The following is a 27,880-nucleotide window of genomic DNA, read 5'->3' on the forward strand; positions in this document are numbered from 1 at the left end:
ATCGCCAATGAGAGTGGTACATTAGATCACTTTTTTCGAGTTTGTAGAGAGACATAGACCTCCACGCAAACGTAAAGAAATATTCAGTATGCTAAATTTCGTCCATGGCAATATATTATATAATAAGGGGTGATGAAAAAGTCAGTATAAATTTGAAAATTTAATAAACCACGGAATAATGTAGATAGAGAGGTAAAAATTGAAACACATGGTTGGAATGACATGGGGTTTTATTAGAACCAAAAAAAAACACCCCATATTGCTAGATGCGTGAAAGAACTCTTGCGTGCGTCGTTAGGTGATGATCGTGTGCTCAGCCACCACTTCCGTCATGCTTTGCCCCCCAGGTCCCCAGACCTCAGACCGTGCGATTATTGGCTTTGGGGTTACCTGAAATCGCAAGTGTATCCAGATCGACCGACATCTCTAGGGATGCTGAAAGACAACATCCGATGACAATGCCTCACCACAGCTCCGGACATGCTTTACAGTGCTGTTCACAACATTATTCCTCGACTACAGCTGTTGTTGAGGAATGATGGTGGACATATTGAACATTTACTGCAAAAGATCATCATCTTTGCTTTGCCTTACTTTGTTATGCTAATTATTGCTATTCTGATCAGATGAAGCGCCATGTGTCGGACATTTTTGAACTTTTGTATTTTTTTGGTGCTAATAAAACCCTACGTCATTCGAAGCATGTGTGTCAATTTGAACCTCTCTATCTAAATTATTCCGTGATTTATTCACTTTTCAAATTTATACTGACTTTTTGATCACCCAGTATATACTAGATGCGAAATCACAGTGACGCCTATTTTTAACTGAAAACTCTTTCATCTCGTGCAGTGTCTTAATTCCACGTAAATGTAGCAACAACTATGACCATTAACGAAATGATGGGGACATCATGAACCTGACATATAAATCTACAAGCAAAGCAAAACTGAAATTTACCCATGAACCATGGACCTTGCCGTTGGTGGGGAGGCTTGCGTGCCTCAACGATACAGATAGCCGTACCGTAGATACAACCACAACGGAGGTGTATCTCTTGAGGCCAGCCAAACCCGTGGTCCGGGTTTCCGGGTTCAATTCCAGCGGCGTCACGAATTTTCTCTGCCTCGTGATGACTTGGTGTTGTGTGATGTCCTTAGGTTAGTTAGGTTTACGTAGTTCTAAGACAGAGATTTAGGAATTAGGTTTTAAATTGTAGGACATTTCCAGGGGCAGATGTGGACTCTGACCACAATCTATTGGTTATGACCTGTAGGTTAAAACTGAAGAAACTGCAAAAAGGTGAGAATTTAAGGACATGGGATCTGGATAAGCTGAAAGAACCAGAGGTTGTACAGAGTTTCAAGGAGAGCATTAGGGAACAATTGACAGGAATGGGGGAAAGAAACACAGTAGAAGAAGAATGGGTAGCTCTGTGGGATGAAGTAGTGAAGGCAGCAGAGGATGAAGTAGGTAAAAAGACGAGGGCTGCTAGAAATCCTTGGGTAAGAGAAGAAATATTGAATTTAATTGATGAAAGGAGAAAATATAAAAATGCAGTAAATGAAGCACGCAAAAAGGAATACAAACGTCTCAAAAATGAGATCGACAGGAAGTGCAAAATGGCTAAGCAGAGATGGCTAGAGGACAAATGTAAGGATGTAGAATCCTATCTCACTAGGGGGTAAGATAGATACTGCCTACAGGAAAATTAAAGAGAGCTTTGGAGAGAAGAGAACCACGTGTATGAATATCAAGAGCTCAGATGGCAACACAGTGCTAAACAGAGAAGGGAAAGCAGAAAGGTGGAAGGAGTATATAGAGGGTCTATACAACGGCGACGTAATTGACGACAATATTATGGAAATGGAAGAGGATGTAGATGAAGACGAAATGGGAGATAAGTTACTGCGTGAAGAGTTTGACAGAGCACTGAAAGACCTGATCGAAACAAGACGCCCGGAGTAGACAACATTCCATTAGAACTACTGATGGCCTTGGGAGAGCCAGTCATGACAAAACTCTACCAGCTGGTAAGCAAGATGCGTCAGACAGGCGAAATACTCCCAGACTTCAAGAAGAATATAATAATTCTAATCCCAAAGAAAGCAGATGCTGACAGATGTGAAAATTACCGATCTATCAGTTTAATAAGTAACAGCTGAAAAATACTAAAGCGAATTCTTTACAGACGAATGGAAAAACTGGTAGATGCGGACCTCGGGGAGGATCAGTTTGGATTCCGTAGAAATGTTGGAACACGTGAGGCAATACAGACCTTACGACTTATCTTAGAAGAAAGATTAAGAAAAGGCAAACCTACGTGTCCAGCATTTGTAGACTTAGAGAAAGCTTTTGAAAATGTTGACTGGAATACTCTCTTTCAAATTCTAAAGGTGGCAGGGGTAAAATACAGGGAGCGAACGGCTATTTACAATTTGTACAGGAGCCAGATGGCAGTTATTAGAGTCGAGGGGCATGAAAGGGAAGAAGTGGTTGGGAAAGGAGTGAAACAGGGTTGTAGCCGCTCCCCGATGTTATTCAGTCTGTATATTGGGCAAGCAGTAAAGGAAACAAAAGAAAAATTTGGAGTAGGTATTAAAATTCATGGAGAAGAAGTAAAAACTTTGAGGTTCGCCGATGACATTGTAATTCTGCCAGAGACGGCAAAGGACTTGGAAGAGCAGTTGAACGGAATGGACAGTGTCTTGAAAAGAGGATATAAGATGAACATCAACAAAAGCAAAACGAGGATAATGGAATGTAGTCAAATTAAATCGGGTGATGCTGAGGGAATTAGATTAGGAAATGAGACACTTAAAGTAGTAAAGGAGTTTTGCTATTTAGGAAGTAAAATAACTGATGATGGTCGAAGTAGAGAGGATATAAAATGTAGACTGGCAATGGCCAGGAAAGCGTTTCTGAAGAAGAGAAATTTGTTAACATCGAGTATAGATTTAAGTGTCAGGAAGTCATTTATGAAAGTATTTGTATGGAGTGTAGCCATGTATGAAAGCGAATCATGGACGATAAATAGTTTGGACAAGAAGAGAATAGAAGCTTTCGAAATGTGGTGCTTCAGAATAATGATGAAGATTAGACGGGTAGATCCAATCTCTAATGGGGGGGTATTGAATAGAATTGGGGCGAAGAGGATTTTGTGGCACAACTTGACAAGAAGAAGGGATCGGTTGGTGGGACATGTTCTGAGGCATCAAGGGATCACAAATTTAGCACTGGAGGGCAGCGTGGAGGGTAAAAATCGTAGAGGGAGACCAAGAGATGAATGCACTAAGCAGATTCAGAAGGATGTAGGTTGCAGTAGGTACTGGGAGATGAAGAAGCTTGCACGTGATAGAGTAGCATGGAGAGCTGCATCAAACCAGTCTCAAGACTGAAGACCACGACGACAACAAACCGATTAGATTGTGTAAACTCGTTTGAGAAAGATTGCGCGGAGCGCTCCTGTATTCTGTCATGGCAGACCGGCCGAAAGGCGGCAGACACTGTCGGTCTTCGCTTCTTCCCTTCTGAACAAACGAATGAAGTCGGCAAGCGCTCCGGACGAGTACCCCTCTCAGCGCTCCGGACGAGGACCCCTCTCAGCGCATCCTGCGAGGACCTCTCACAGGGCATCCTGCGAGGACCCCTCTCAGCGCATCCTGCGGGGACCCCTCTCAGCGCATCCTGCGAGGACCCCTCACAGGGCATCCTGCGAGGACCCCTCTCAGCGCATCCTGCGCGGAACCCCTCTCAGCGCATCCTGCGGGGACCCCTCTCAGCGCATCCTGCGCGGAACCCCTCTCAGCGCATCCTGCGCGGAACCCCTCTCAGCGCATCCTGCGCGGAACCCCTCTCAGCGCATCCTGCGCGGAACCCCTCTCAGCGCATCCTGCGCGGAACCCCTCTCAGCGCATCCTGCGCGGAACCCCTCTCAGCGCATCCTGCGCGGAACCCCTCTCAGCGCATCCTGCGCGGAACCCCTCTCAGCGCATCCTGCGCGGAACCCCTCTCAGCGCATCCTGCGCGGAACCCCTCTCAGCGCATCCTGCGCGGAACCCCTCTCAGCGCATCCTGCGAGGACCCCTCTCAGCGCATCCTGCGAGGACCCCTCTCAGCGCATCCTGCGAGGACCCCTCTCAGCGCATCCTGCGCGGAACCCCTCTCAGCGCATCCTGCGAGGACCCCTCTCAGCGCATCCTGCGAGGACCCCTCTCAGCGCATCCTGCGCGGAACCCCTCTCAGCGCATCCTGCGCGGAACCCCTCTCAGCGCATCCTGCGAGTACCCCTCTCAGCGCATCCTGCGCGGAACCTCTCTCAGCGCATCCTGCGAGGACCCCTCTCAGCGCATCCTGCGAGGACCCCTCTCAGCGCATCCTGCGCGGAACCCCTCTCAGCGCATCCTGCGCGGAACCCCTCTCAGCGCATCCTGCGAGGACCCCTCTCAGCGCATCCTGCGAGGACCCCTCTCAGCGCATCCTGCGAGGACCCCTCTCAGCGCATCCTGCGAGGACCCCTCTCAGCGCATCCTGCGCGGAACCCCTCTCAGCGCATCCTGCGAGGACCCCTCTCAGCGCATCCTGCGAGGACCCCTCTCAGCGCATCCTGCGCGGAACCCATCTCAGCGCATCCTGTGCGGAACCCCTCTCAGCGCATCCTGCGAGGACCCCTCTCAGCGCATCCTGCGAGGACCCCTCTCAGCGCATCCTGCGAGGACCCCTCTCAGCGCATCCTGCGCGGAACCTCTCTCAGCGCATCCTGCGAGGACCCCTCTCAGCGCATCCTGCGAGGACCCCTCTCAGCGCATCCTGCGCGGAACCCCTCTCAGCGCATCCTGCGCGGAACCCCTCTCAGCGCATCCTGCGAGGACCCCTCTCAGCGCATCCTGCGAGGACCCCTCTCAGCGCATCCTGCGAGGACCCCTCTCAGCGCATCCTGCGAGGACCCCTCTCAGCGCATCCTGCGCGGAACCCCTCTCAGCGCATCCTGCGCGGAACCCCTCTCAGCGCATCCTGCGAGGACCCCTCTCAGCGCATCCTGCGAGGACCCCTCTCAGCGCATCCTGCGCGGAACCCCTCTCAGCGCATCCTGCGCGGAACCCCTCTCAGCGCATCCTGCGAGGACCCCTCTCAGCGCATCCTGCGCGGAACCTCTCTCAGCGCATCCTGCGAGGACCCCTCTCAGCGCATCCTGCGAGGACCCCTCTCAGCGCATCCTGCGCGGAACCCCTCTCAGCGCATCCTGCGAGGACCCCTCTCAGCGCATCCTGCGAGGACCCCTCTCAGCGCATCCTGCGCGGAACCCCTCTCAGCGCATCCTGCGCGGAACCCCTCTCAGCGCATCCTGCGCGGAACCCCTCTCAGCGCATCCTGCGAGGACCCCTCTCAGCGCATCCTGCGAGGACCCCTCTCAGCGCATCCTGCGCGGAACCCCTCTCAGCGCATCCTGCGCGGAACCCCTCTCAGCGCATCCTGCGCGGAACCCCTCTCAGCGCATCCTGCGAGGACCCTCTCAGCGCATCCTGCGAGGACCCCTCTCAGCGCATCCTGCGAGGACCCCTCTCAGCGCATCCTGCGAGGACCCCTCTCAGCGCATCCTGCGAGGACCCCTCTCAGCGCATCCTGCGCGGAACCCCTCTCAGCGCATCCTGCGCGGAACCCCTCTCAGCGCATCCTGCGAGGACCCCTCTCAGCGCATCCTGCGCGGAACCCCTCTCAGCGCATCCTGCGAGGACCCCTCTCAGCGCATCCTGCGAGGACCCCTCTCAGCGCATCCTGCGCGGAACCCCTCTCAGCGCATCCTGCGCGGAACCCCTCTCAGCGCATCCTGCGAGGACCCCTCTCAGCGCATCCTGCGCGGAACCTCTCTCAGCGCATCCTGCGAGGACCCCTCTCAGCGCATCCTGCGCGGAACCCCTCTCAGCGCATCCTGCGCGGAACCCCTTTCAGCGCATCCTGCGAGGACCCCTCTCAGCGCATCCTGCGCGGAACCCCTCTCAGCGCATCCTGCGAGGACCCCTCTCAGCGCATCCTGCGCGGAACCCTCTCAGCGCATCCTGCGCGGAACCCCTCTCAGCGCATCCTGCGCGGAACCCCTCTCAGCGCATCCTGCGAGGACCCCTCTCAGCGCATCCTGCGAGGACCCCTCTCAGCGCATCCTGCGAGGACCCCTCTCAGCGCATCCTGCGAGGACCCCTCTCAGCGCATCCTGCGCGGAACCCCTCTCAGCGCATCCTGCGCGGAACCCCTCTCAGCGCATCCTGCGAGGACCCCTCTCAGCGCATCCTGCGCGGAACCCCTCTCAGCGCATCCTGCGCGGAACCCCTCTCAGCGCATCCTGCGCGGAACCCCTCTCAGCGCATCCTGCGAGTACCCCTCTCAGCGCATCCTGCGAGGACCCCTCTCAGCGCATCCTGCGAGGACCCCTCTCAGCGCATCCTGCGAGGACCCCTCTCAGCGCATCCTGCGAGGACCCCTCTCAGCGCATCCTGCGAGGACCCCTCTCAGTGCATCCTGCGAGGACTCTGGCGAGCCCGCGAGGCAGCAGTGCGGCGGAGTCGATCGAGTGAGCGTGAGATGAATCAGACGTGAGTCACAAACACGCTTAGTTGAATTACAAAGTGTTCAATAGTGCATTGAGAGAAATATTTCCTTGGAACAGAAACGCTGAATCGTGCGCATTTAGAATGAATAAACTGTAGCAACAATTTCATCACAGTGAATAAGTTCGATACAGTTAAGCGTGTTTTCTACTGTCTGGAAGGTGAATAATTTAAGTTGAAGAACATTAGCTTCTATATAGGAAGAACCGTTGCCAATATTTACGATAAATACTGCAGTAATTATACGTCTCATCAAATACAGTTAGGCTTCTGTTTAGTTTTTTATGCTATCACGGCTTAAGAAAGTCTCTCTTCCTACAGTCCGATAGCCAACCATGAACTATGTTCTCCAAGGTGATCATACACAGCTTGTAAAATTTGAAATTTGTTGTAAGGTTTATGGGACCAAACAGCTGAGGTCATCGGGCCCTAAGCTCACACACTACTTAATCTAACTTGAACTAACCTCCGCTAAGGACAACACGCACACGCCAGTGCCCGTGCCAGGACTCGAACCTCCGACGGGGGAGTCGCGCGAACCGTCACGAGACTCCGTAGACCACGCGACACAGCCTGTCCAAAATATCATGGAAACTCGCTTAATATCGTATTAGCCCGACGCAGCAGCGATTCTACGTGGTGTAGATTCGATAAGTCCCTAGCCACGTTTACGAAAGTGCGTGGCATCAAACGTGCACGCACACGTCACTCAATTCCCGTAAACTAAGGGCGAGTGGTATGTGTGTGCGATCCTGGCATCCAATAGCGTCCCAAATGCGTTCCATCGGGTTCACATCGCACGAAACTGGCAGCAAAGAGATCAACGTGAGTTGTATGTCACGTTTCTCAGATCACTGTAACACGAACCAGGCCACGTCACACAAACAGTTATCGTGCTGGACGATGCCAACCACCGTCGGGGGAGACTCCAAGTGGAAAGGGATGCTGCTGGTGTGCAGTAAAGTTCACGCAGTCCACACCTGTCAAGATGATACCTTCGATTACTACCACGGTTTCCATAGAAGCCCATGTAAATGTCCCCCCTATAGCTTAATGCTGCCCCCAATGACACGAATGCGGGCCGATTGCCTCATTGATGACATAACTGCACACCCCGTGGGTGTCGTATAACAAGGCTTTTGAATCATCCGACCAGGCGACACATTTCCATTGATCCATGGTCCACTCTCGATAATCTCGTTGCCACTGCAATCGTAATGGACGCCGTCGTTGGGCCAACGTGGGAACACGTATCATCACCTGCTGCGGCGGAGCCGTATGTTCAACAGTGTGTGCCGAAAAACTTCCGCCTGCACCGTTATTGTAACGGGTGGCTCATCGGTTTGAGAAATGGGAAAATAAATGAGTGACTGGCGCAGAGAACTGTTTTGTTTAGACCACGAGGCTGCACTAGCAAGGTGGCGATCATTTTAGAAGCAACTGGTGATAATAAATGGTATACGTGTCATGTGATACATCAGAAGTAGAGAATAACACGAGGTCAACGATGCTGTCTTTCATTTGACCATAGCTCTACTCATTCTCGACTTGCGTCTTATTTTGTTTAGAACAAGCCAAATACTGCTGACACCACATGAAGCCTACAGAGTCAGCCCGACGTGTTATCCAGCAAATTGCAATATTTTTGTAATCCGCTTCACCCATTCTTCGTGGTCTTTAACGAACGTATGTAGACCTACCGGGATGCGGGTAAAGGCATCAACAGTCCGCTCCCTGAGGTGTAGGATGTTTCTGAACTACACGACATACACAGTTGTCTTCAGTTCCTCGTAGATAGAAATCCAATGGACTCATATTTTGGGAACGTGGTGGCCATGCCACGTAATCCCTACCACCTGTCAATGGCAAATGGTTCAGATGGCTCTGCGCACTATGGGACTTAACATCTATGGTCATCAGTCTCCTAGAACATAGAACTACTTAAACCTAACTAACCTAAGGACATCACACACACCCATGCCCGAGGCAGGATTCGAACCTGCGACCGTAGCGGTCGCGCGATTCCAGACTGAAGCGCCTAGAACCGCTCGGCCACTACCGGCGGCCAGTCGTTTCAGATTACCGATAAACCTATTGTGCGTACAGTACTGCTTTATTTACCTGGGCCAACATTCTGGCGTTTTTCAATTTATACCTTATGGAGTACCGCTGAACTTTTGTCTCACGAGCTTGTTATCTGCCATTACATTAAGGTAAAGATAATTGTGTATGCCGTCACTTACCAACTGCATAGACAAAACTGGCTAATACTGGCAAATACCCTGGTAAACGAGGTCGAGACAATTTAAGATAACCAGCTAATTGCAGAAAGGCAGGCCCTTTTTAAGGCGTAATTTTAGTTTGAAATCAATAAATCCTCAGAATGTGTACACGGAAAAAATAGTGGTTTTCTTTGTTATTTTAAGAGAGAATTTGACTCACCAGATAAATATTAAAGTATTAGAAAATTACGAGTAAAATTATAAGAAATCGAAGTAAAATTTAGAGGAGAAATACGTCGATCATTTTAAATGCCAGGTAATGTAAGGCATGGTGATGGCTTATCATCTTTATTGCTTGATTGCTGGAAACGGTATGAGAAATAGTAGAAAAGTTACAAAATTAAATCAGCCCTTCTGGAAAGAAAACGGCGAATTAAAGATGTTTTCAGTGATCCTATGAATGTAACCACCCAACAAAATCTTTTAGAAAGAATAGCCAACGTAGCAGGACTTAACATAACAAGTAAAATTGAAAGAAGTTCATTAGGAATAAATAAATGTACCGAAATGTATAGACGTATAAATAAGCGAGACAGAAATGCCTAGGGAATTGAAATACGTAGTACCTTGCAGAAATAACGGAAGGAAATACCGTATCTGGAAATATCTGCAATAGATGAAAGGAAAAGCACAATGGGGAAAAGGATGTGATTTGAATAGACCAGCTATTAATATTCCATGTATATCTCAATAGTTTGTCGAGTGTGGATGTAGACATGAAACTCAGAAGGCAAGAAAACAGTAGCAGCATGGACGGAACATAGAAAGCGACAAAATCCAAGGCATAGGGCAGGATACTGCAAGAAAGGAAAATTTTAACTTATTAGTAACGAAAGGAGGGGATAGAGGCTATTCCGTTTTGGTAGAAACCGTCTGGCGAATCGCCTGAAAAGATTAGGGAAAACCAGGAAAAATCTAAACCAAAATGGTGGGGCAGACAAATATACTGACTCCGCTTTGCAGACCATATACATCACCTTCCAATGACTTTCATTATAAGCACAATGTAGTGGGACTTAGTTGTTGATCATTGGTGAAATATAGTGCTCAGCCAAGGAGGAAACGAGATAATCTCGATCACTATACAGAAAAGATCAGACGTAATGCTGAAAACGAAGACTAATATTTTGTGGACGTGCCTGTGCAGTTAACAAGAATAAACAAACGGGAGGAATGCCGCTGCACTCCTGCAAACAGAAGTAAACACTTGTCTGGATCACGGAAATGAGAGAGACTATTATCAGAGAGACGAAACAAAAAGAAACTCTCTTAAATATTTCATCTACAGAGCTGTTGAGGCACTCAGTATGCGAAGTGAAGGACAATGTTGTTGTGGGGAGACGATAAAGTAGAAGGAGAACACGGAGGTGAGGAGAACTGAAGTTGTTACGAGAGCACAGAAAGGCAGTACGACGAAAAAAAGACGTTGTGTGACTGAGGTATAATCTCTGGCGGTAATAGACCAACCGCTGCGCAGAGCGTGCATACAGATAACACTACTACGTTCAAGGCACGCCAAGGTCTCGAATGTTATACAGAGCTAGGTGAAGGTGCCATTTCTCGAGTGGAACGCGAGGCTGGACGTTAAAGGAACCATTCGGTAATAGGTAACAGGAATAAGTCGACCAAGGACACAGTCGGCTGCGGTTCAGTGGTCTAGGTTGCCGGACATCCAGTAGCAGAGAAACCCGCTGTACAGATGCCGGTGCGGATCTTCCAGGGCGTGATATTTTTTTCCCCAGTAAGGGCGAGGGGCGATATGCTTTGCAAAATACGCAACGTTACACTCGCGGAGATGCGTATGAATTACGAACTGTTGCAGAAGAGTCAGCAAGAGTGAGTGCGATGAGGCGTTGCGAGTACCCTAAGACGGTGTGACGGCGGGGCTTACAATGATTCCACAAGAAGCGACTGATGCCAGTTTCCAGCAGAATGAGATTTTCACTCTGCAGCGGAGTGTGCGTTGATACGAAACTTCCTGGCAGATTAAAACTGTGTGCCGGACCGAGACTAGAACTCGGGACCTTTGTATTTAGCGGGCAAGTGCTCTACCAACTGAGCTACCCAAGCACGACTCAGAGAGAAAATCTCATTCTGTAAACATCCCCCAGGCTGTGGCTAACCCATGTCTCCGCAATATCCTTTCTTTCAGGAGTGCTAGTTCTGCAAGGCTCGCAGGAGAGCTTCTGTAAAGTTTGGAAAGTAGGAGACGAGGTACTGGCAGAAGTAAAGCAGTGAGGACGGGGCGTGAGTCGTGCTTGGGCAGCAGTACAGTTTGCGCAGTGGTATGTGATATGACCACTGCGGAGTTATAATAAAAGAAGTGAGTCGGGGAATACTTTATCGTGTCTTGTCTTCCACTGTTGACTGCTCACGGGGCTTGCGCAACTAGCACACCGACCAGCTGCTGTGGCGTGAGTGCCAAACGGAAGTACTGTGGACTCGTGAACGCGTATTGGAGAGACCGCGTCTTCAGCAAGTAATGGGCAATCAAATGAAAGTAGTTGTAATACACTGCAGTGAGTAAAAGCAAACAATGGCATTCAAAACATTCAGAAAACATTTGTGACCTTGCCTGGTATTTCCATTAACGTTATTAATTAATTAATATGACCTACTAATTTATGTAGGTTACTAATTAATAGTGAGATCGGTAGAGGAACGTGTCGTTAAGTGGCCAGGACGGGAAAAGTGGCCACTGCATATTTTCTCACCTGAACAGCCCTGCGAGAAGTGGTCAGACCAGTTCCAATAAACATCGCCGCTGTTGCAAGCGAGAACGATACAGAAAGCGTGCTTGTTGTTTTTTTGAAAGAAACCTTTTTGTTTTTTAGTCATATGATGAAAGATAAATCTTATTCTTGTTACTTCACTTGTATCTAGAGAAATAATTTCTAACAATATCAATGTTCAAACAAAGTCTTTTTTGCCTACAAACGCAGTTCCTCGTACTTTTTCAGTTTGACAGTGCAGAAAGTTGAAATAAGCAGTTCTCATTATATGCAAAGATCAGCACATTCTTCAAACTGGGGAACTATCTAGAATGGGGTTCTACAAGGGTCGGTCTTGGGACCTTTGTTGTTCTTAATATATGTTAATGACTTGGCATTCTATATTCATGAAGAGGCGAAGTTAGTTCTCTTTGCTGATGATACAAGTATAGTAATTACACCTGACAAACAAGAATTAACTGATGAAATTGTCAATACTGTCTTTCAGAAAATTACTAAGTGGTTCCTTGTAAACGGGCTCTCACTGAATTTTGATAAGACACAGTACATACAGTTCCGTACAGTAAATGGTATGACGCCATTAATAAATATAGACCTTAATCAGAAGCATATAGCTAAGGTAGAATATTCAAAATTTTTAGGTGTGTCCATTGATGAGAGATTAAATTGGAAGAAACACATTGATGATCTGCTGAAACGTTTGAGTTCAGCTACTTATGCAATAAGGGTCATTGCAAATTTTGGTGATAAACATCTTAGTAAATTAGCTTACTACGCCTATTTTCACTCATTGCTTGCGTATGGCATCATATTTTGGGGTTATTTATCACTGAGGAATAAAGTATTTATTGCACAAAAGCGTGTAATCAGAATAGTAGCTGCAGTCCACCCAAGATCATCCTGTAGACATTTATTTAAGGATCTAGGGATATTCACAGTAGCTTCTCAGTATATATACTCTCTTATGAAATTTGTTATTACCAACCAAACCCAATTCAAAAGCAATAGCAGTGTGTATAACTACAATACTAGGAGAAAGGATGACCTTCACTATTCAAGATTAAATCTAACTTTGGCACAGAATGGAGTGAATTATACAACTCCTACTCCATAGAGGAATTTTTATGTATAAATTACGAAAACAGAAAAAAACAAAAAATATAGAAAAATTTTAAAAAATTTAAAAAACAACAAAAAATAAAAAGTTGTTATATTAACTTAATTATGTTGTTAAATTAACTTAGTTATGTCATGTATTGGAAAATTTGACTCGTTACACATCATTACGAAATATCGTATTCATGATCCATGGAACTAGTACTAATCTAATCTAATCTAATCTAATCTTCTGGGGCTCAGTAATGCCGACATGGCGTGCGATCGGGAAAAGTGGGCATATCACTGGTCGGAACGGCGGGTTCAATCAGTCACTTCCAAGAAACACGTACAATATAAAGCTGCCATACACCATCTTATCTCTACGTGACAATTTTGAATTAACCACATCATATTATTTAAAACCGTGTCTTTTCTGTTAGATTTAGGCCAATACAAAAGTCAGATTGAAAACGGTCTGCTGCAGCCGGTTGGTACTGCCTTTGATAACAGGGCGTGAAAATTTCTATAAAATTCGCCAGGGAATCAGAAAAACAAACGTGGGAGGCTATTGCAAGGGCACTGGCCACAGAACCCGCTTCAGTACGGGAAACTCATCACCAGGTAAGCCTTCACAAACGTGCGTGTAGTTCCAATACACACTAAAGCGCCAAAGAAACTGGTACAGGCATGCGTATTCAACTACAGAGATATGTGAACAGGCAGAAAACGGCGCTGCGCTCGGAAATGCTTCTATAGGAAAACAAGTGTCTGACGCAGTTCTTAGATCAGTTGTAAGTAGGCTGTTTAGGTTTTCTTATTCGTAACGCCACGTAGCGCTCTGTATGAAAATCACTGGCTGTGCTGTGTGCAGTCTGTGGCTAGTTTGCATTGTTGTCTGCCATTGTAGTGTTGGGCAGCTGGATGTTAACAGCGCGTAGCGTTGCGCAGTTGGAGCTGAGCCGCCAGCAGTGGTGGATGTGAGGAGAGAGATGGCGGAGTTTTGAAATTTGTAAGACTGGATGTCATGAAGTGCTATATATATTATGACTTTTGAACACTATTAAGGTAAACACATTGTTTGTTCGCTATCAAAATCTTTCATTTGCTAACTATGCCTGTCTGTAGGTAGTGCCTTCCGTAGTTTGAATCTCTTATTTAGCTAGCAGTATTGGCGCTCACTGGAATCAGTAGTTTGTGTAATGAAGATTTTTATGAGGTAAGTGATTTGTGAAACGTATAGGTTAATTTAGTCAGGGCCATTCTCTTGTAGGGATTATTGAAAGTCAGATTGCGTTGCGCTAAAAAATATTGTGTGTCAGTTTAAGCACAGTCATGTATAATTTTTCTAAGGGGACATTTCACAGTTACTGCTGCTACAATGACTGACTGTCAAAATTTAAGTGAGTTTGAACGTGGTGTTACAGTCGGCACACGAGCGGCGGAACACAGCATCTCCGAGCTAGCGATGAAGTGGGGATTTTACCGTTCGAACAATCCACGAGTGTATCGTGAATATCAAGAATCCGGTAAAACATGAAATCTCCGACATTGCTGGGGCCGGAAAACGATCATGCCAAAACGGGACCAACGGCGACTGAAGAGGTTCGTTCAACGTGACAGAAGTCCAACCCTACCGAAAATTGCTGTAGATTTCTATGCTGGGCCGTCAACAAGAGTCCGCCGGCCTGGGTGGCCGAGCGGTTCTAGGCGCTTCAGTTCAGAACCGCGCGACCGCTACGTCGCAGGTTCGAATTCTGCCTCGGGCATGGATGTGTGCGATGTCCTTAGGTTAGTTAGGTTTAAGTAGTTCTAAGTTCTAGGGGACTGATGACCTCAGATGTTAAGTCCCATAGTGCTCAGAGCTATTTGAACCATTTCAACAAGAGTCAGCTTGCGAACCATTCAACGAAACACCATCGTTGTGAGCTTTCGGAGCCGAAGGCACAGTCGTGTGCTCTTGATGACCGCACGATACAAAGCTTTACCCCTCACCTGGGCCAATGAACACTGACATTGGACGATGACTGGAAACATCTACCTGGTCGGACGAGTCTCGTTTCAAAATGTTAGCGAGCGGATGGCCCACGTGTCTGGGTATGAATGCAATCTAATGAATCCTTGGACCCTGCATGTCAGCAGAGGGTTTTTCAAGTTGGTGGAGGCTCTGTAATGGTACTGGGTGCGTGCAGCTGGGGTGATACGTCTACATACGACTCTGGCAGGTGACACGTACGTAAGCATCCTGTCTGAGCACCTGCATCTACTCATGTCCATTATACATTCCGACAGACTTGGGCAATTCCAGCAGGACAATGCGACAATCCACACGTCCAGAACTGCTACAGAGTAGATCTTCTGAGTCTCAACGCTTCTGCTGGCCACCAAACTGCCCAGACAATCTTACTGAACATATCTTGGATGCCTTGCCTTGCAAGGTGCTGTTCAGAAGAGATCTTCACCCCCACGTAGTCTGACGGGTTTATGGACAGTCATCCAGGATTCATGGTGTCAATTACCTGCAGCACTACTTCAAACATTAGTCGAGTACATGCCACGCCGTGTTGGGGGGGGGGGGGGGGGGGGCTTACGCGATAGTATATTAGGCAGGTGTATCAGTTTCTTTGGCTCTTCGAAGATAAAAAGAAGATAATATACTGAAGTATTTGGTGTGGTTCATTCCAATATGTAGATTCAAAATGCGTGAGTGGTAAGCTTGTGTCTTGTGTCCATAACCACAGTTTGGTTGAATTTCTGTTTGAGTGGCCACTTTACCACCACCACCCCTCCCCATTTCATATGCGGTCGGAAGTCACGGTCGATAGTGTCAATGTTGGTTCTTAAGCAAAAAACTCTGACTATAACTGGACTAATGGAACAGAACAGAAGACGAATGGGTAGCTCTGAGATCTGACATAATGAAGGGCAAGATCTAGTAGGCAACAAGATAAAGCTCGGAAGAAATTCTTGGATAACACGGGATACTGAATGTGTTCGACGCAAGTGCAAAGTAAAAAATAAAAAATGTAGAAAATGGAGCATGCAGAAGGATACACAAACGCTTCAGAAATTAAATTGGTCGGCAGCGCAAAATGGCAAAACAGCACCGACTATACGATAAATCCCAAACTGTAGCAGCCTGCATGACTAGGGCATACATAGACGCCGCACGCATGACTAGAGGGAAGATAGGCGCCACCTGTAGGAAAATTAAAGACATCTTTGGAGAAAATAAAAAGCACCTGCAAAAGTGTTAAAACCTGCGATTGTACGTCCGTACCAAACAAAGAAGGGAAGGCTGGAATGTGGAAGGAATATGAAGTGTGCACAGAAGACAGCATTATAAAAGGGAAGAGGAAGCACATGAAGATGATATGCAGCGCATGATACTGCTAGAAGAATTTGACAGAGCACGGAAAGATCTAAGTAGAAACAAGGCCCCTAGAGTAGACCACGTACCCTCAGAACTACTGATAGACTTGGGAAAGCCAGCCATGACAAAACTCTTGCATCTGGTATGCGAGATACATGAGACAAGCGCAGTACATAATCATTCCAATTCTTACTGTGATAATGCGAATTCTACGGCTGTATCTACAGCTACATGCTTACTCTGAAAAACACCGCAAAATGCATAGCACAGGATAGGTCCTATTGTAACAATTATCAATAGTTTCTTCCCGCTCCATTAACGTTTGGAGCGCGGGACGAATGACTGTCTGAACGCCTCTGTACGTGCAGCAATCATTCTAATCTTACCCTCACGATCCCTATGTGAGCGATGCGTAGGAGGTTGTAAAATATTCCTAGATTCATCATTTAAGACCAGATCTTAAAAGTTTGTTAGTAGACTATCTCGGGATAGTCTATCTTCAATAGTCTGCCAGTTCATTTCCTTCAGAATGTCTGTGGCACTTTCCCGCGGATAAGACAAACCTTTGACCATTCGTACCGCCATTATCTGAATACTTTCAATGTCCCTGTTAGTCCTGTTTGGTATGTGTCCCACATAATTTGGTTGTATTGTGAATGAGTCACAGGAGTGATTTCTAAGCAATTTCTTGTGTAGACTGGTTGCACTTCCCCCAGTATTGTACCAATAAATCGAGGACTACCACCTGTTTTACCCACGATTGAGTCTAAGTGATCATTCCATTTCACATCCCTACAAAGTGTTACACTCAGGTATTTGTGTGAGTTGGTCTATTCCAACAGTGTGTGTGTGTGTGTGTGTGTGTGTGAATTCTTATGGGACTTAACTGCTAAGGTCATCAGTCCCTAAGCTTACACACTTTATGGTGTCACCGCCAGACACCACATTTCCTAGGTGGTAGCCTATAAATCGGCCGCGGTCCGGTAGTATACGTCGGACCCGCGTGTCGCCACTATCAGTGATTGCAGACCGAGCGCCGCCACACGGCAGGTCTAGTCTAGAGAGACTTCCTAGCACTCGCCCCAGTTGTACAGCGGACTTTTCTAGCGATGGTTCACTGCCTACTTACGTTCTCATTTGCCGAGACGACAGTTTAGCATAGCCTTCAGCTACGCCATTTGCTACGACCTAGCAAGGCGCCATTATCAGTTACTATTGATATTGTGAATCATGTACAGTCAAGACCGACGTCCATCATTAATGGATTAAAGTTAAGTATTCCACCAGCTACGTCCGTTTTTCTAAATTCTAATTTCCTTGTCCTGTTCCAGACCTCACGCCAGCCTGCATGATCTGAAACGCGTGCCTTTCGGCGTCCTCTAGTAACACGGTGTTGGCTCTCCTGCCAACTACAACACACTACTTAACCTAAATTATCCTAAGGACAAACACACACACACCCATGCCCGAGGCAGGACTCGAACCTCCGCCGGGATCAGCCGCACAGGATTCCAACAGTGACTCATTGATTTTATAATCATAGAATACTTCGTTTTATCGTTTGTGAAGTGCACGCTTTTAGATTTCTAGGCATTTAAAGCAAGTTGCCAATCATTCCACCACACTGAAAACTTACCAAGATCTGACACGCAGCTTCTTTCAGACGCTACTTCATCACAGGTAATTGCATCTGCAGAAAGGCTGAGCTTACTATTAACACTGTTCGCAGGGCCAGTGACATACAACATGTACGGCAAGGGTCCCAGCACACCTCCTTGGGACACACCCGATGTTACTTCTACGTCTGACCATGACTCTCTATCGAAGACAACATGCTGTTTCCCTCCTTACGAAAAGTCCTTTAATCAAGTCACAAATTTCACTTGATACACCATATGATCGTATTTTTGATAGTAAGCGTAGATACGATACTGAGTCAAATGCATTTCGGGAACAAAGAAATACTGCATCTACCCAACTGCCTTGATCGACAGCTTTCAGCTTGTCATGTGAGAAAAGTGTGAGTTGGGTTTCACATAATCGCTGTTTTCGGAATGCTAGCTGGTTGGCATGGAGGAGGTCATTTTGTTGAAGATACCTCATTGTGTTTGAGCCCAGAATACGTTCTAAGATTCTACAACAAATTGATCTCAAAGATATTGGATGGCAGTTTCGTGGAGCTCCTCTACTACCCTTCTTGCAGGCGGGTGTTACCTATGGACGACTCCAGCACCAGCACGCGATCCACAGCTACGGAAAGAAATGTCCCCGACGCCACTGTGTGGAATACCATGCACGACGTGGGCACGCATCTATTCGAGAATCAGAAGGTACAACACCTTTCAGCTGATGACTTTCCCCAGCACGTGGAATTCTGTCACACCAATCGGTAAACATCCCTGACTTCCAAAAGTGTCTTTTGTTTACTGACGAATTTGCCTTTACAGGGGAAGGAACATTGAAAAGTCACAATAGCTACGTCTGGGAGTCGCAAACCCCCAAAGCAATGCGTGTGTTTCACCATCAAGAGAGCTTTATCGGAAATGTCGGAGAAAGTCCCGCTAGCGATAAGGCAGTGATTGTGTTTCCAGCACGACAGGAGCCCACCTCAGTATGCCTTTGATGTCTGGGAACTTTTAGACAGCGAGGGCTTTGCTAACATTCTCCCGACCTCCCTCCTGTGGATTCCTTTCCGTGATGGGCGATAAGGTGTTCGAGACGCCGGCAGGCACTGCGGGAGAACCGGTTCCCCGTTCTGTGAGGCTGCAGTCGTTATTCGGAAAACGCGTGCTAGTTCTGAATGTGATGGACCAGCGATGCTCAAAATGTGCTCCGAGAGCTCTGGAGCTCTGCGAGGGCTCCGGTAGAATGAAAAAGAACAAAAACGCACCAAGTCTTGTCACACACTGAGACAAACAACAGGTATCAAATCGGTGTTGCTTTTATAAACGTTATTTTCTTTCTCTCACAAGGGAACCTCCCGAACGCACCACTTCGGATTTAGTTATAAGTAGGCACAGTGGATAGGTCTTGAAAAAATGAACACAGATCAGTCGAGAAAACAGGAAGAAGTTGTGTGTAACTATGAAAAAAATAAGCAAAATATACAAACTGAGTAGTCCATGCTCAAGATAGGCAACATCAAGGATAATGTGATCTCAGGAGCGCCGTGGTCCCGTGGTTAGCGTGAGCAGCTGCTGAATGAGAGGTCCTTAGTTCAAGTCTTCCCTCGAGTGAAAAGTTTAATTTTTTATTTTCAGACAATTATCAAAGTTCAGACACTCACACATAATCAACTTCGCTCTCCAGAATTCCAGGACGTGTTCATATTTGCTTGGACATATGCAGGATTTTGCGGTCTACACACGGAAAAATTTGAAAACGTTAAAAACATATGTTTTGACAGAGCACAGGGAAAACTGTGCGACTGTGAAAGTGTTGCATTCATTTGTTGCAGTTTATGTGACAAACTCTTATGTTTTCATCACTTTTTTGGGAGTGATTATCACATCCACAAGGAAACCTAAATGGGACCAGGTAGAAGAATCTTTTTACCCATTCGCCAAGTGTACAAGTTAGGTGGGTCGACAACATATTCCTGTCATGTGACGCACATGCCGTCACCAGTGTCGTATAGAATATATCAGACGTGTTTTCCTGTGGAGGTATCGGTTGACCTATGACCTTCCGATCAAATGTTTTCGTTTCCCATTGGAAAGGCACGTCCTTTCGTCTACTAATCGCACGCCATTACGGTGCGGTCACAAAACAGGCACTAAACTTATTACAGTGAACAGAGACGTCAATGAACGAACGGACATATCATAACTTTGTGAAAATAAAGAAAGTAAACTTCTCACTCGAGGGAAGACTTGAACCAAGGACCTCTCGTTCCACAGCTGCTCACGCTAACCAGGGGACCACGGCGCTCCTGAGCTCACCCTATCCTTTATGTTTCCTATCTTGCGCATGGACTACTCAGTTTGTATATTTTACTTATTTTTTTCATAGTTCCACACTTCTTCCTGTTTTCTCGATTAATCTGTGTTCAGCTTTTCAAGGCCTGTCCACTGTGCCAACTTATAACTAAATCTGAGGGGGGTGCGATGGGAGGTTCCCTAGTCAGTGCCTGACAGCCTAAACTGAGGCGCCAGGGAGCGTACTAAGTCTGCATCAATGCTACGATCAGAAGGTAGAAACAAAAGAATTTGTACGCGTAGGCATGTAGCGATTCGATACGGTAAAAATTAATCAGTTATGTAAATAAAGCCCTTTTCAGCGCCGATTGTTTCCAGTATTGTGTGAAGGTTACGACAGCAGACATAAACACTGCTGCTCCGCACCGAGGCTAGATGGTCATCTGCAGGCAAGACGTTAACAGGATTATTCGAACTAAGAGGTGAGTTACAGGCGTTTGTGACTGACTTCATTTAAATTAGCGTCTGAGCGATGCAGCTTGCTTGTTCAGAGTAGCTTTCTTGACAGATACACTAGGAAAAACTAATGACTTAAATCTATGTCTACAATGAAAAGAAACAAAGGTTTTAAATATTAAGAACAAAATAGCAGCCTTAAAAAATTAGATTTTTGCATTGTTTGTGTTGCGAAGAGAGAACTAGAAAGCTATTTAACACTGAATGTGTTCGTTGGTGAGGCAGCAGAAATACTAAATGATATAGGTGAAGAATTTGACTGATGACTACATGATATGGTGCAAATGGCTCTGAGCACTATGAGAATTAACTTCTGAGCTCATCAGTCCCCTAGAACTTAGAACTACTTAAACGTAACCTAAGGACATCACACACATACATGCCCGTGGCAGGATTCGAACCTGCGACCGTAGCGGTCGCGTGGTTCCAGAGTGTAGCGCCTACAACCGCTCGGCCACCCCGGCCGGCTCCATGATATGCGCGTCTTTTGAGAAGTACTGTATTTTCCTGAAGAGCAGAATACAAAACTGATATTACAATGCATGGGTTCAGAAAACTTTTTATACGGAATTTGCCGATGCCAGAAAATATGTCAAACGAAATCTATGAATATTTTTTAGAAATGACAACAGGTTAAAACTTGGAATCGTTGTTCAAGACGATGTCATTTGATGATTCCTGGTGCCCCGTTCTCGACAAATATCCACAACTTACTACACTTTTCTTCTCCTGTTGCCAACAACATACTTCTGTGAAACAGCATTGTCAGAGTATGTACCTACAAAAACAAAATATCGCCGCAGACTGGATGCTGAAACTGACCTGCTTTTTCAGCTCTCTTCTATCGACAGTGAGTCAAACATAAAAAGCAACTTGCAACTTTCCGCCGCCCATTAAAAGGAAACAATTTCCAATGCGGAGTGTTGCAACAGTGTTCTGGTTCCTCACCCAGTCAGGGTCGCCTTGCCTTCAGCGTGTGCCAGTATCTCCGTGTCGCCCCACGTTGTTGTACCAAAGTAGTTTTCTGTCACGTAATTGACAGGACAGAAGAACAAATTCTAGAGGTAAGCGCACTTTGATGCATCATTAGCACAGTTAAAAAATACGACCTACCAAATTAATGTGTGCCATCCACAATTACGTGAAATTTCAGACTCTTATCGTTACCTGTGTAAGAGCACTTGTTATGGTGTGTGTATCAGCAAATATTGCTGACTTTTTCCACAAAGGTCTGATTTGCCGCGTCTCTGGAAATGTCTGCACGTGGTGCTATTTCGCCCTGTACACGTGGAGCTATTTCCGCTCAGGCACATTCTAGAGAACACGTTTTCTTGATTTCTTTTCGGGAAAAGCCGAGTGCTTCATGGTCAGAGGAAGGTGTGAAGCAAGCATTAATGAGTGTTATTGGCAGCTTCTCTGGATAAAGTGCCTGCAATGTGGCACGTGGTTTCGCGACGTGCGTGTCGATATTATACGACCAAAAATGTTGACTTGTGGTAAATGCTTGTGATTTTGACACTGAAATACAGTGGGCGCAATAGATTCTTGATTGGGGGGGGGATAGCCCCATCATTTTTATATAGCGTGATTTGTGCCTTTAACTATTTTTCATGTAAAGGAATTTCGATCCGTTATATACTGGAACGTATTCACAATTAAAATATCATAATTGTATCGCATTGACAGACTTTTTAGAAGGTTTCGTATAGTATTATACAGGGTGAAGTGAAATTCGCGCACTCGTGCTTGGAAGCGTGACTCCTCATATGCTAGCGATAAAAAAATGTGTCTCCCAAAATTTCGTCTGGCGTGTACATCTGGCAGAAAAAGGACGTTAAAGAGTGACAATCTGGCAACACTGTAGCCACATGTATGGTGACTACCTCTGTCAGCACACATTGGTTGCACTGTGCAGTTGGTGCAGTGTATAAAGTTTTGGGTTAGCATGCAGGAGGTTGAGGGTTCGAACCAGGGTTGCGACATACGTTTTTTTTTTCTTATTTGGTAAATGTAGTCCAGGTGGTATGGTACCTGGCGTCTTAATCGTCAACAGCGATTGCAGCGGGTGATCTAGAAAACGTTTTCACTTACATACTACAATCGTAGAAATGGAAGACTGGTCAGCTTTGGAAGAAGCCCTTTCCACAACGTGGGCGTGAATTTATTAGCACCATTTCATCTACCAGATGCGAAACCTGTTTTCTTTGTACCGTTCTCCAACGGTCCCATATGGAAATGGAAATTCCGTGTGACTAGGGCCTCCCGTCGGGTAGACCGTTCGCCTGGTGCAAGTCTTTCGAGTTGATGCCACTTCGGCGACTTGCGTTTCGATGGGAATGAAATGATGATAAGGACAAAACAACATCCAGTCCGACAGCGGTGAAAATCTCCGACCCAGCCGGGAAACGAACCCGGAACGTTAGGTATGACATTCCGTCGCGCTAAACACTCAACTAAGGGGCGGACATGGTTCCACAGTATCAACTATTGTTCTTGCCTTGTTCAGGTCCATTGAATTTCGTTCGGGCCTTACGTTACCAATAGGATTAGCAACTTGCTTTGTGAATAATGTCCAAAAAATGGTTCAAATGGCTCTAAGCACTATGGGACTTAACATCTGAGGTCATTAGTCCCCTAGATCTCAGAAATACTTAAACCTAACTAACCTAAGGACATCGCTCACATCCATGCCCGAGGCAGGATTCGGACCTGCGACAGTAGCAGCAGCGCAGTTCCGGACTGAAGCGCCTAGAACCGCTCCACCACACCGGCCAGCGAATAATGTCCAAACTCTGTTATTATTTGTATGTGTTATCAGCATGGTCCCTCTAATTATACCTTTCAACATTGAGTCTGGTAACCACATGCTGTTTAATACGTATCTCAATGCATCATTATTATTATTATTATTATTATTATTATTATTATTATTATTATTATTATTTCTTTCTTTTCTCAGACGTTATGTCTGGTCAAAAATGGAAAGTGACGCGGACCTTGATCAAGCGTGACTACGGTACATATTGCATTTAGGAACTTTCGTGTAATTGAACATGTATCAATAATTACGGATTTCTGTAGTTGTATATATAAGTTTGGATGTAGGTGTATTGCATTGATGTACTGTTGGATATTGTGTGGTATGATTTCTGTAGTTGATAGCATAATTGGTATAATGGCAACTTTATCCTGATGCTACATGTCCTTTACTTCCTCAGCCAGTTGGATGTATTTTTCAATTTTTTCTCCTGTTTTCTTCTGTATATTTGTTCTATTGGGTATGGATATTTCGATTAGTCGTGTTAATTTCTTCTTTTTATTGGCGAGTCTGATGTCAGGTTTGTTAAATGGTGTTGTTTTATCTGTTATAATGGTTCTGTTCCAGTATAATTTGTATTCATCATTCTCCAGTACATTTTGTGGTGCATACTTGTATGTGGGAACGTGTTGTTTTATAAGTTATTTTGTAAGGCAAGCTGTTGATGTATTCAGAATGAGATTTTCACTCTGCAGCGGAGTGTGCGCTGATGTGAAACTTCCTGGCAGATTAAAACTGTGTGCCCGACCGAGACTCGAACTCGGGACCTTTGCCTTTCGCGGGCAAGTGCTCTACCATCTGAGCTACCGAAGCACGACTCACGTCCGGTACTCACAGCTTTACTTCTGCCAGTATCCGTCTCCTACCTTGCTAAATTGTCATGTCTTCTAGGGTATTCTGTATTTGCTAGTATTGTGCATCCGCTTGTGATGTGATCTACTGTTTCTATTTGTTGTTTGCAAAGTCGGCGTTTATCTGTTGTGGTATTGGGATCTTTAATAATATGCTTGCTGTAATATCTGGTGTTTATTGTTTGATCCTGTATTGCAATCATGAATCCTTCCCTCTCACTGTATATATTGCCATTTGCTAGCCATGTGTTGGATGCGTCTTGATCGATGTGTGGCTGTGTTAGATGATGCGGGTGCTTGCCGTGTAGTGTTTTCTTTATCCAATTTACTTTCTTCGTATCTGTTGATGTTATGTGATCTAAAGGGTTGTAGAAGTGGTTATGAAATTGAAGTGGTGTAGCCGATGTATTTATATGAGTGAGTGCTTTGTGTATTTTGCTAGTTTCCGCTCGTTCTATAAAGAACTTTCTTAAATTGTCTACCTGTTCATAATATAGGTTTTTTATGTCGATAAATCCTCTTCCTCCTTCCTTTCTGCTTAATGTGAATCTTTCTGTTGCTGAATGTATGTGATGTATTCTGTATTTGTGGCATTATTATTATTATTATTATTATTATTATTATTATTATTATTATTGTATCGACAGGATTGTGGAGACATCACGTCTATTACAGTTAGGGAAACAGTGTAATTCGAAACCGAACATTTCACAATTAGCGGTGTGGGGACGAATCATGCACAATAACATCTGTCAAAAGGGTAATGTGCATTAGGTGAAACAGCTGACAGGACTGACGGCGTGTTTATACTGTATGCCCCGTCCACCAGCCAGGAACTAGTTGCGACTGGAGTAACGCACCAGTGAGACACTCCAATGTACTTGCGTACAACGTATCGAATTCTCTCGTAAACCTGTAAACCAGTGTGGCAGATGTATGGCATACACAAACGAATATGTGGGTATGCTTCTGGTCCATGGTGCATCTGATAACCGGGCCGGTCAAGATATCCTCGTCGACGCCATCCAGAAAAAAATTGTTTTGTCATCTGGAACTGCGCCTTCGGAAGTCAGGTTGTCTCCTTCCACCATCGCGTGACAGAGGTCTTCCACGGACTCGCTGTACCCCAGCTACTGAGGAAGCTATTCTGGAGGTCATACACCAAGAACCTCAGCGAAGTACACGTAGCGTAGCAAGACCAGCTGCGTGTCTCGCATCGCACGGTCGTTAACGTGCTACACGATCATGGACCTCACCCCTATCATTATGCTTTCACGCGACACCTGTATCCTGCAGATCACCATCAGAGAATGCAATTCTGTGAACGGTTCCAACAAAAAAAGGAAGCCAACGATGGCTTTGGGAACACCGTTATATGGTCAGATGAACCAGCATTCTTCAGGTGTCTTCAATATGCACAATGGCCACCATTGGTGTGAGGTTAACCCGAACATCACCTGCGACTGTTGATATCAAATTCTTTCCTATGGACAGGTCATTTGTTTCAACTGTCTGTTTCTGATTTGTCTAACCACGTATTTGTTATGTTTACCGTTACAAAATGTTGTAAAATTAGGATATGCGTGACCCAAGAAATGGTGTATATTACAGAATAAAATGTCAGAATGAAATCAGCAAATAAAAAATATGCGCCCCAACCCACGATCGAACCCTCGACCACCTGCATGCTAATCCAAAACTTTATACTCTGCACCAAGTGCACAATACAAACAATGTGTGCTGACAGAGGTAGTTACCATACATGTGGTTACAGTGTTGCCACATTGCCACGCTTTAAAGTTTTTTTCTGTCGGATGTACTAGCCAGACGAAATTTTGGGATAAACTTTTTTTATCGCTAACGTGTGAGGAGTTGCGCTCCGGAGGCAGAGTGCGTGAATTTCGCTTCACCCTGTAGAGGAATTAACATGATCGGAATAGCTCCACGGTACCCTAGTCTTATTTTGTGTTTTGTATTACTGTGTGTTGTTTTGTATAGTGTTATAGAAGTCACTAGTGAGTAATGTGCCTATTTTTGTGTGATTTTCATTAAGTGATTGAACTGTAATTATAGAATAAACATAAAACCAGGTTTTGCTTATTTTAGGGCTCGGTTATATACTTAGAATTTCAAAATGGTTCCGTCGTCAAACAAGTTTGGGAACCGCTGTGATAGACAATCATTAGCACACAGAGACCAGCTGTGCATTAACGTAAACGGACGACGTTTTCAGAAAAATATACAGAACAATGATTTTCATTGCACGGAATTCTGGACACCGTCTCTGAACATCCCTAGCGTCAAAACCTTCAATGACCCACAGTGGGGAACCGGTACACTTGTAACGTTCTTGTGAGATAAAATTTTCGTTTTATCTCCTCTAAACAATCCAAAATTTTGTATGCCTAGGATTTTACGCCCTGTATATGCTAATGGGACAAGCCGAAAGGGAAAAAGAGGATCAATACTGTTTGTTTTTACCTTAGATAAGGCTAGGAAATATATTTACATGATTGTAACATTTAAGTAGCCTTCTTTCACCTACTCCAAAAGAAAAGGAAAATGTTGGCTAAACATTTTGAACTCTCGCAAACCCGCCTTATTCAGCGCTGTTCCGTATTGGTAGCAAGGCGTGATGCATGCTCGACAAGGTTACCAGACAGATGCTGCAAATATACGTACACTTCCTTTTGTTTTCGACAGAATTACAGAACTATGATTAGAATCATTGCCAGTTTCGGCCGTAGTCTGCTTATCTTACCGACACTGAGTACGCCGCTTAATCCTATCTCCATCCTCTATCAGTTCACAGAATACGTTGCTTCTAACTTTCTCCGCGAAGTTGCATTTGGTTTTGGGGCTTCATTTCTATGTTTCCACGCTTGAATGGCAGGAACAATCACAACAGACAGCGTGTATCGGCATTGTTGTGGCAGAAAAATGCAGCTTTATTCTTTGAAACGGCTGCAGTATGACAAATATCCCGAGTGGTAGAGATGGTGATTGTAGTATATCTAAACGTCAGAGCAAAAAGGAATTTATAGGAACGGAACAAACTGGAGAACGAAATTTTGTGCAACCCCGGAAAGGAATATACTTCTCGCCTCTGGAAAAGTGATTCCCGTGATGCTCTGTAACAATGACCAATGTTTTGAGATGAGAGGCCAAAATCATACATTTACGGCAGTGGGGCTTATCTTGAGATGGTCGATTGCGTCTGGTGGTGGGAAACGCAACATGAGATTATTCTGCCAGAGCGTACGTTGTTGCTATATCCTGCAGATTTCGCTGTAAGAGGAGTGTTAAAACGGAAAATGCAAATAGTTGACTGACCTGCACAATAGGCTGAAACCATAAAGAAAAGCAGAGTAAGGAGTGTGTAGTTAGTGACAGAAATGACGAACTTAATCTGAAGTAAGTAGTAGCAAAAAGGTAACGGTCGGTAGAATGGGGAAGCGACAAACGTTCAGTGTTACAGACGAAATACGGTCGTGCCAGATCAATTAAAAAGTCAATATATGACGGTATTGCGTTCTTCATTGAAATTTACAAGATTGAGTCCCCCATTAAAATTTACAGCTCCTGTGTACCAATGTGCTACAGTCCGCCCCGGTAGTTGAGTGGTCAGCGTGACGGATTGCCGTCCCACGGCCTCGTGTTCGATTCCCGGGTGGGTCGGGGATTTTCTCCTCTC

At 45.6% G+C, this 27,880-nt stretch overlaps 2 protein-coding genes across 5 annotated transcripts in view; one reads left to right on the forward strand and one right to left on the reverse strand.

Annotated features, from left to right (window-relative positions):
* The window catches only part of LOC126285345 (myrosinase 1-like), a 502,449-nt gene that overhangs the window by 289,069 nt on the left and 185,500 nt on the right, over window positions 1-27,880 (reverse strand). The gene's annotated exons all lie outside the window — the stretch shown is intronic.
* On the forward strand, window positions 914-6,569 carry LOC126285266 (uncharacterized protein DKFZp434B061-like). The gene is made up of 2 exons (XM_049984557.1): window positions 914-981; window positions 3,632-6,569. The coding sequence occupies exons 1-2, from the start codon at window positions 914-916 to the stop codon at window positions 6,567-6,569; spliced, it is 3,006 nt and encodes a 1,001-aa protein (XP_049840514.1).

This window comes from Schistocerca gregaria, chromosome 8, assembly GCF_023897955.1.
Source record: "Schistocerca gregaria isolate iqSchGreg1 chromosome 8, iqSchGreg1.2, whole genome shotgun sequence".
In the NCBI taxonomy this organism is placed as follows: domain Eukaryota; kingdom Metazoa; phylum Arthropoda; class Insecta; order Orthoptera; family Acrididae; genus Schistocerca; species Schistocerca gregaria.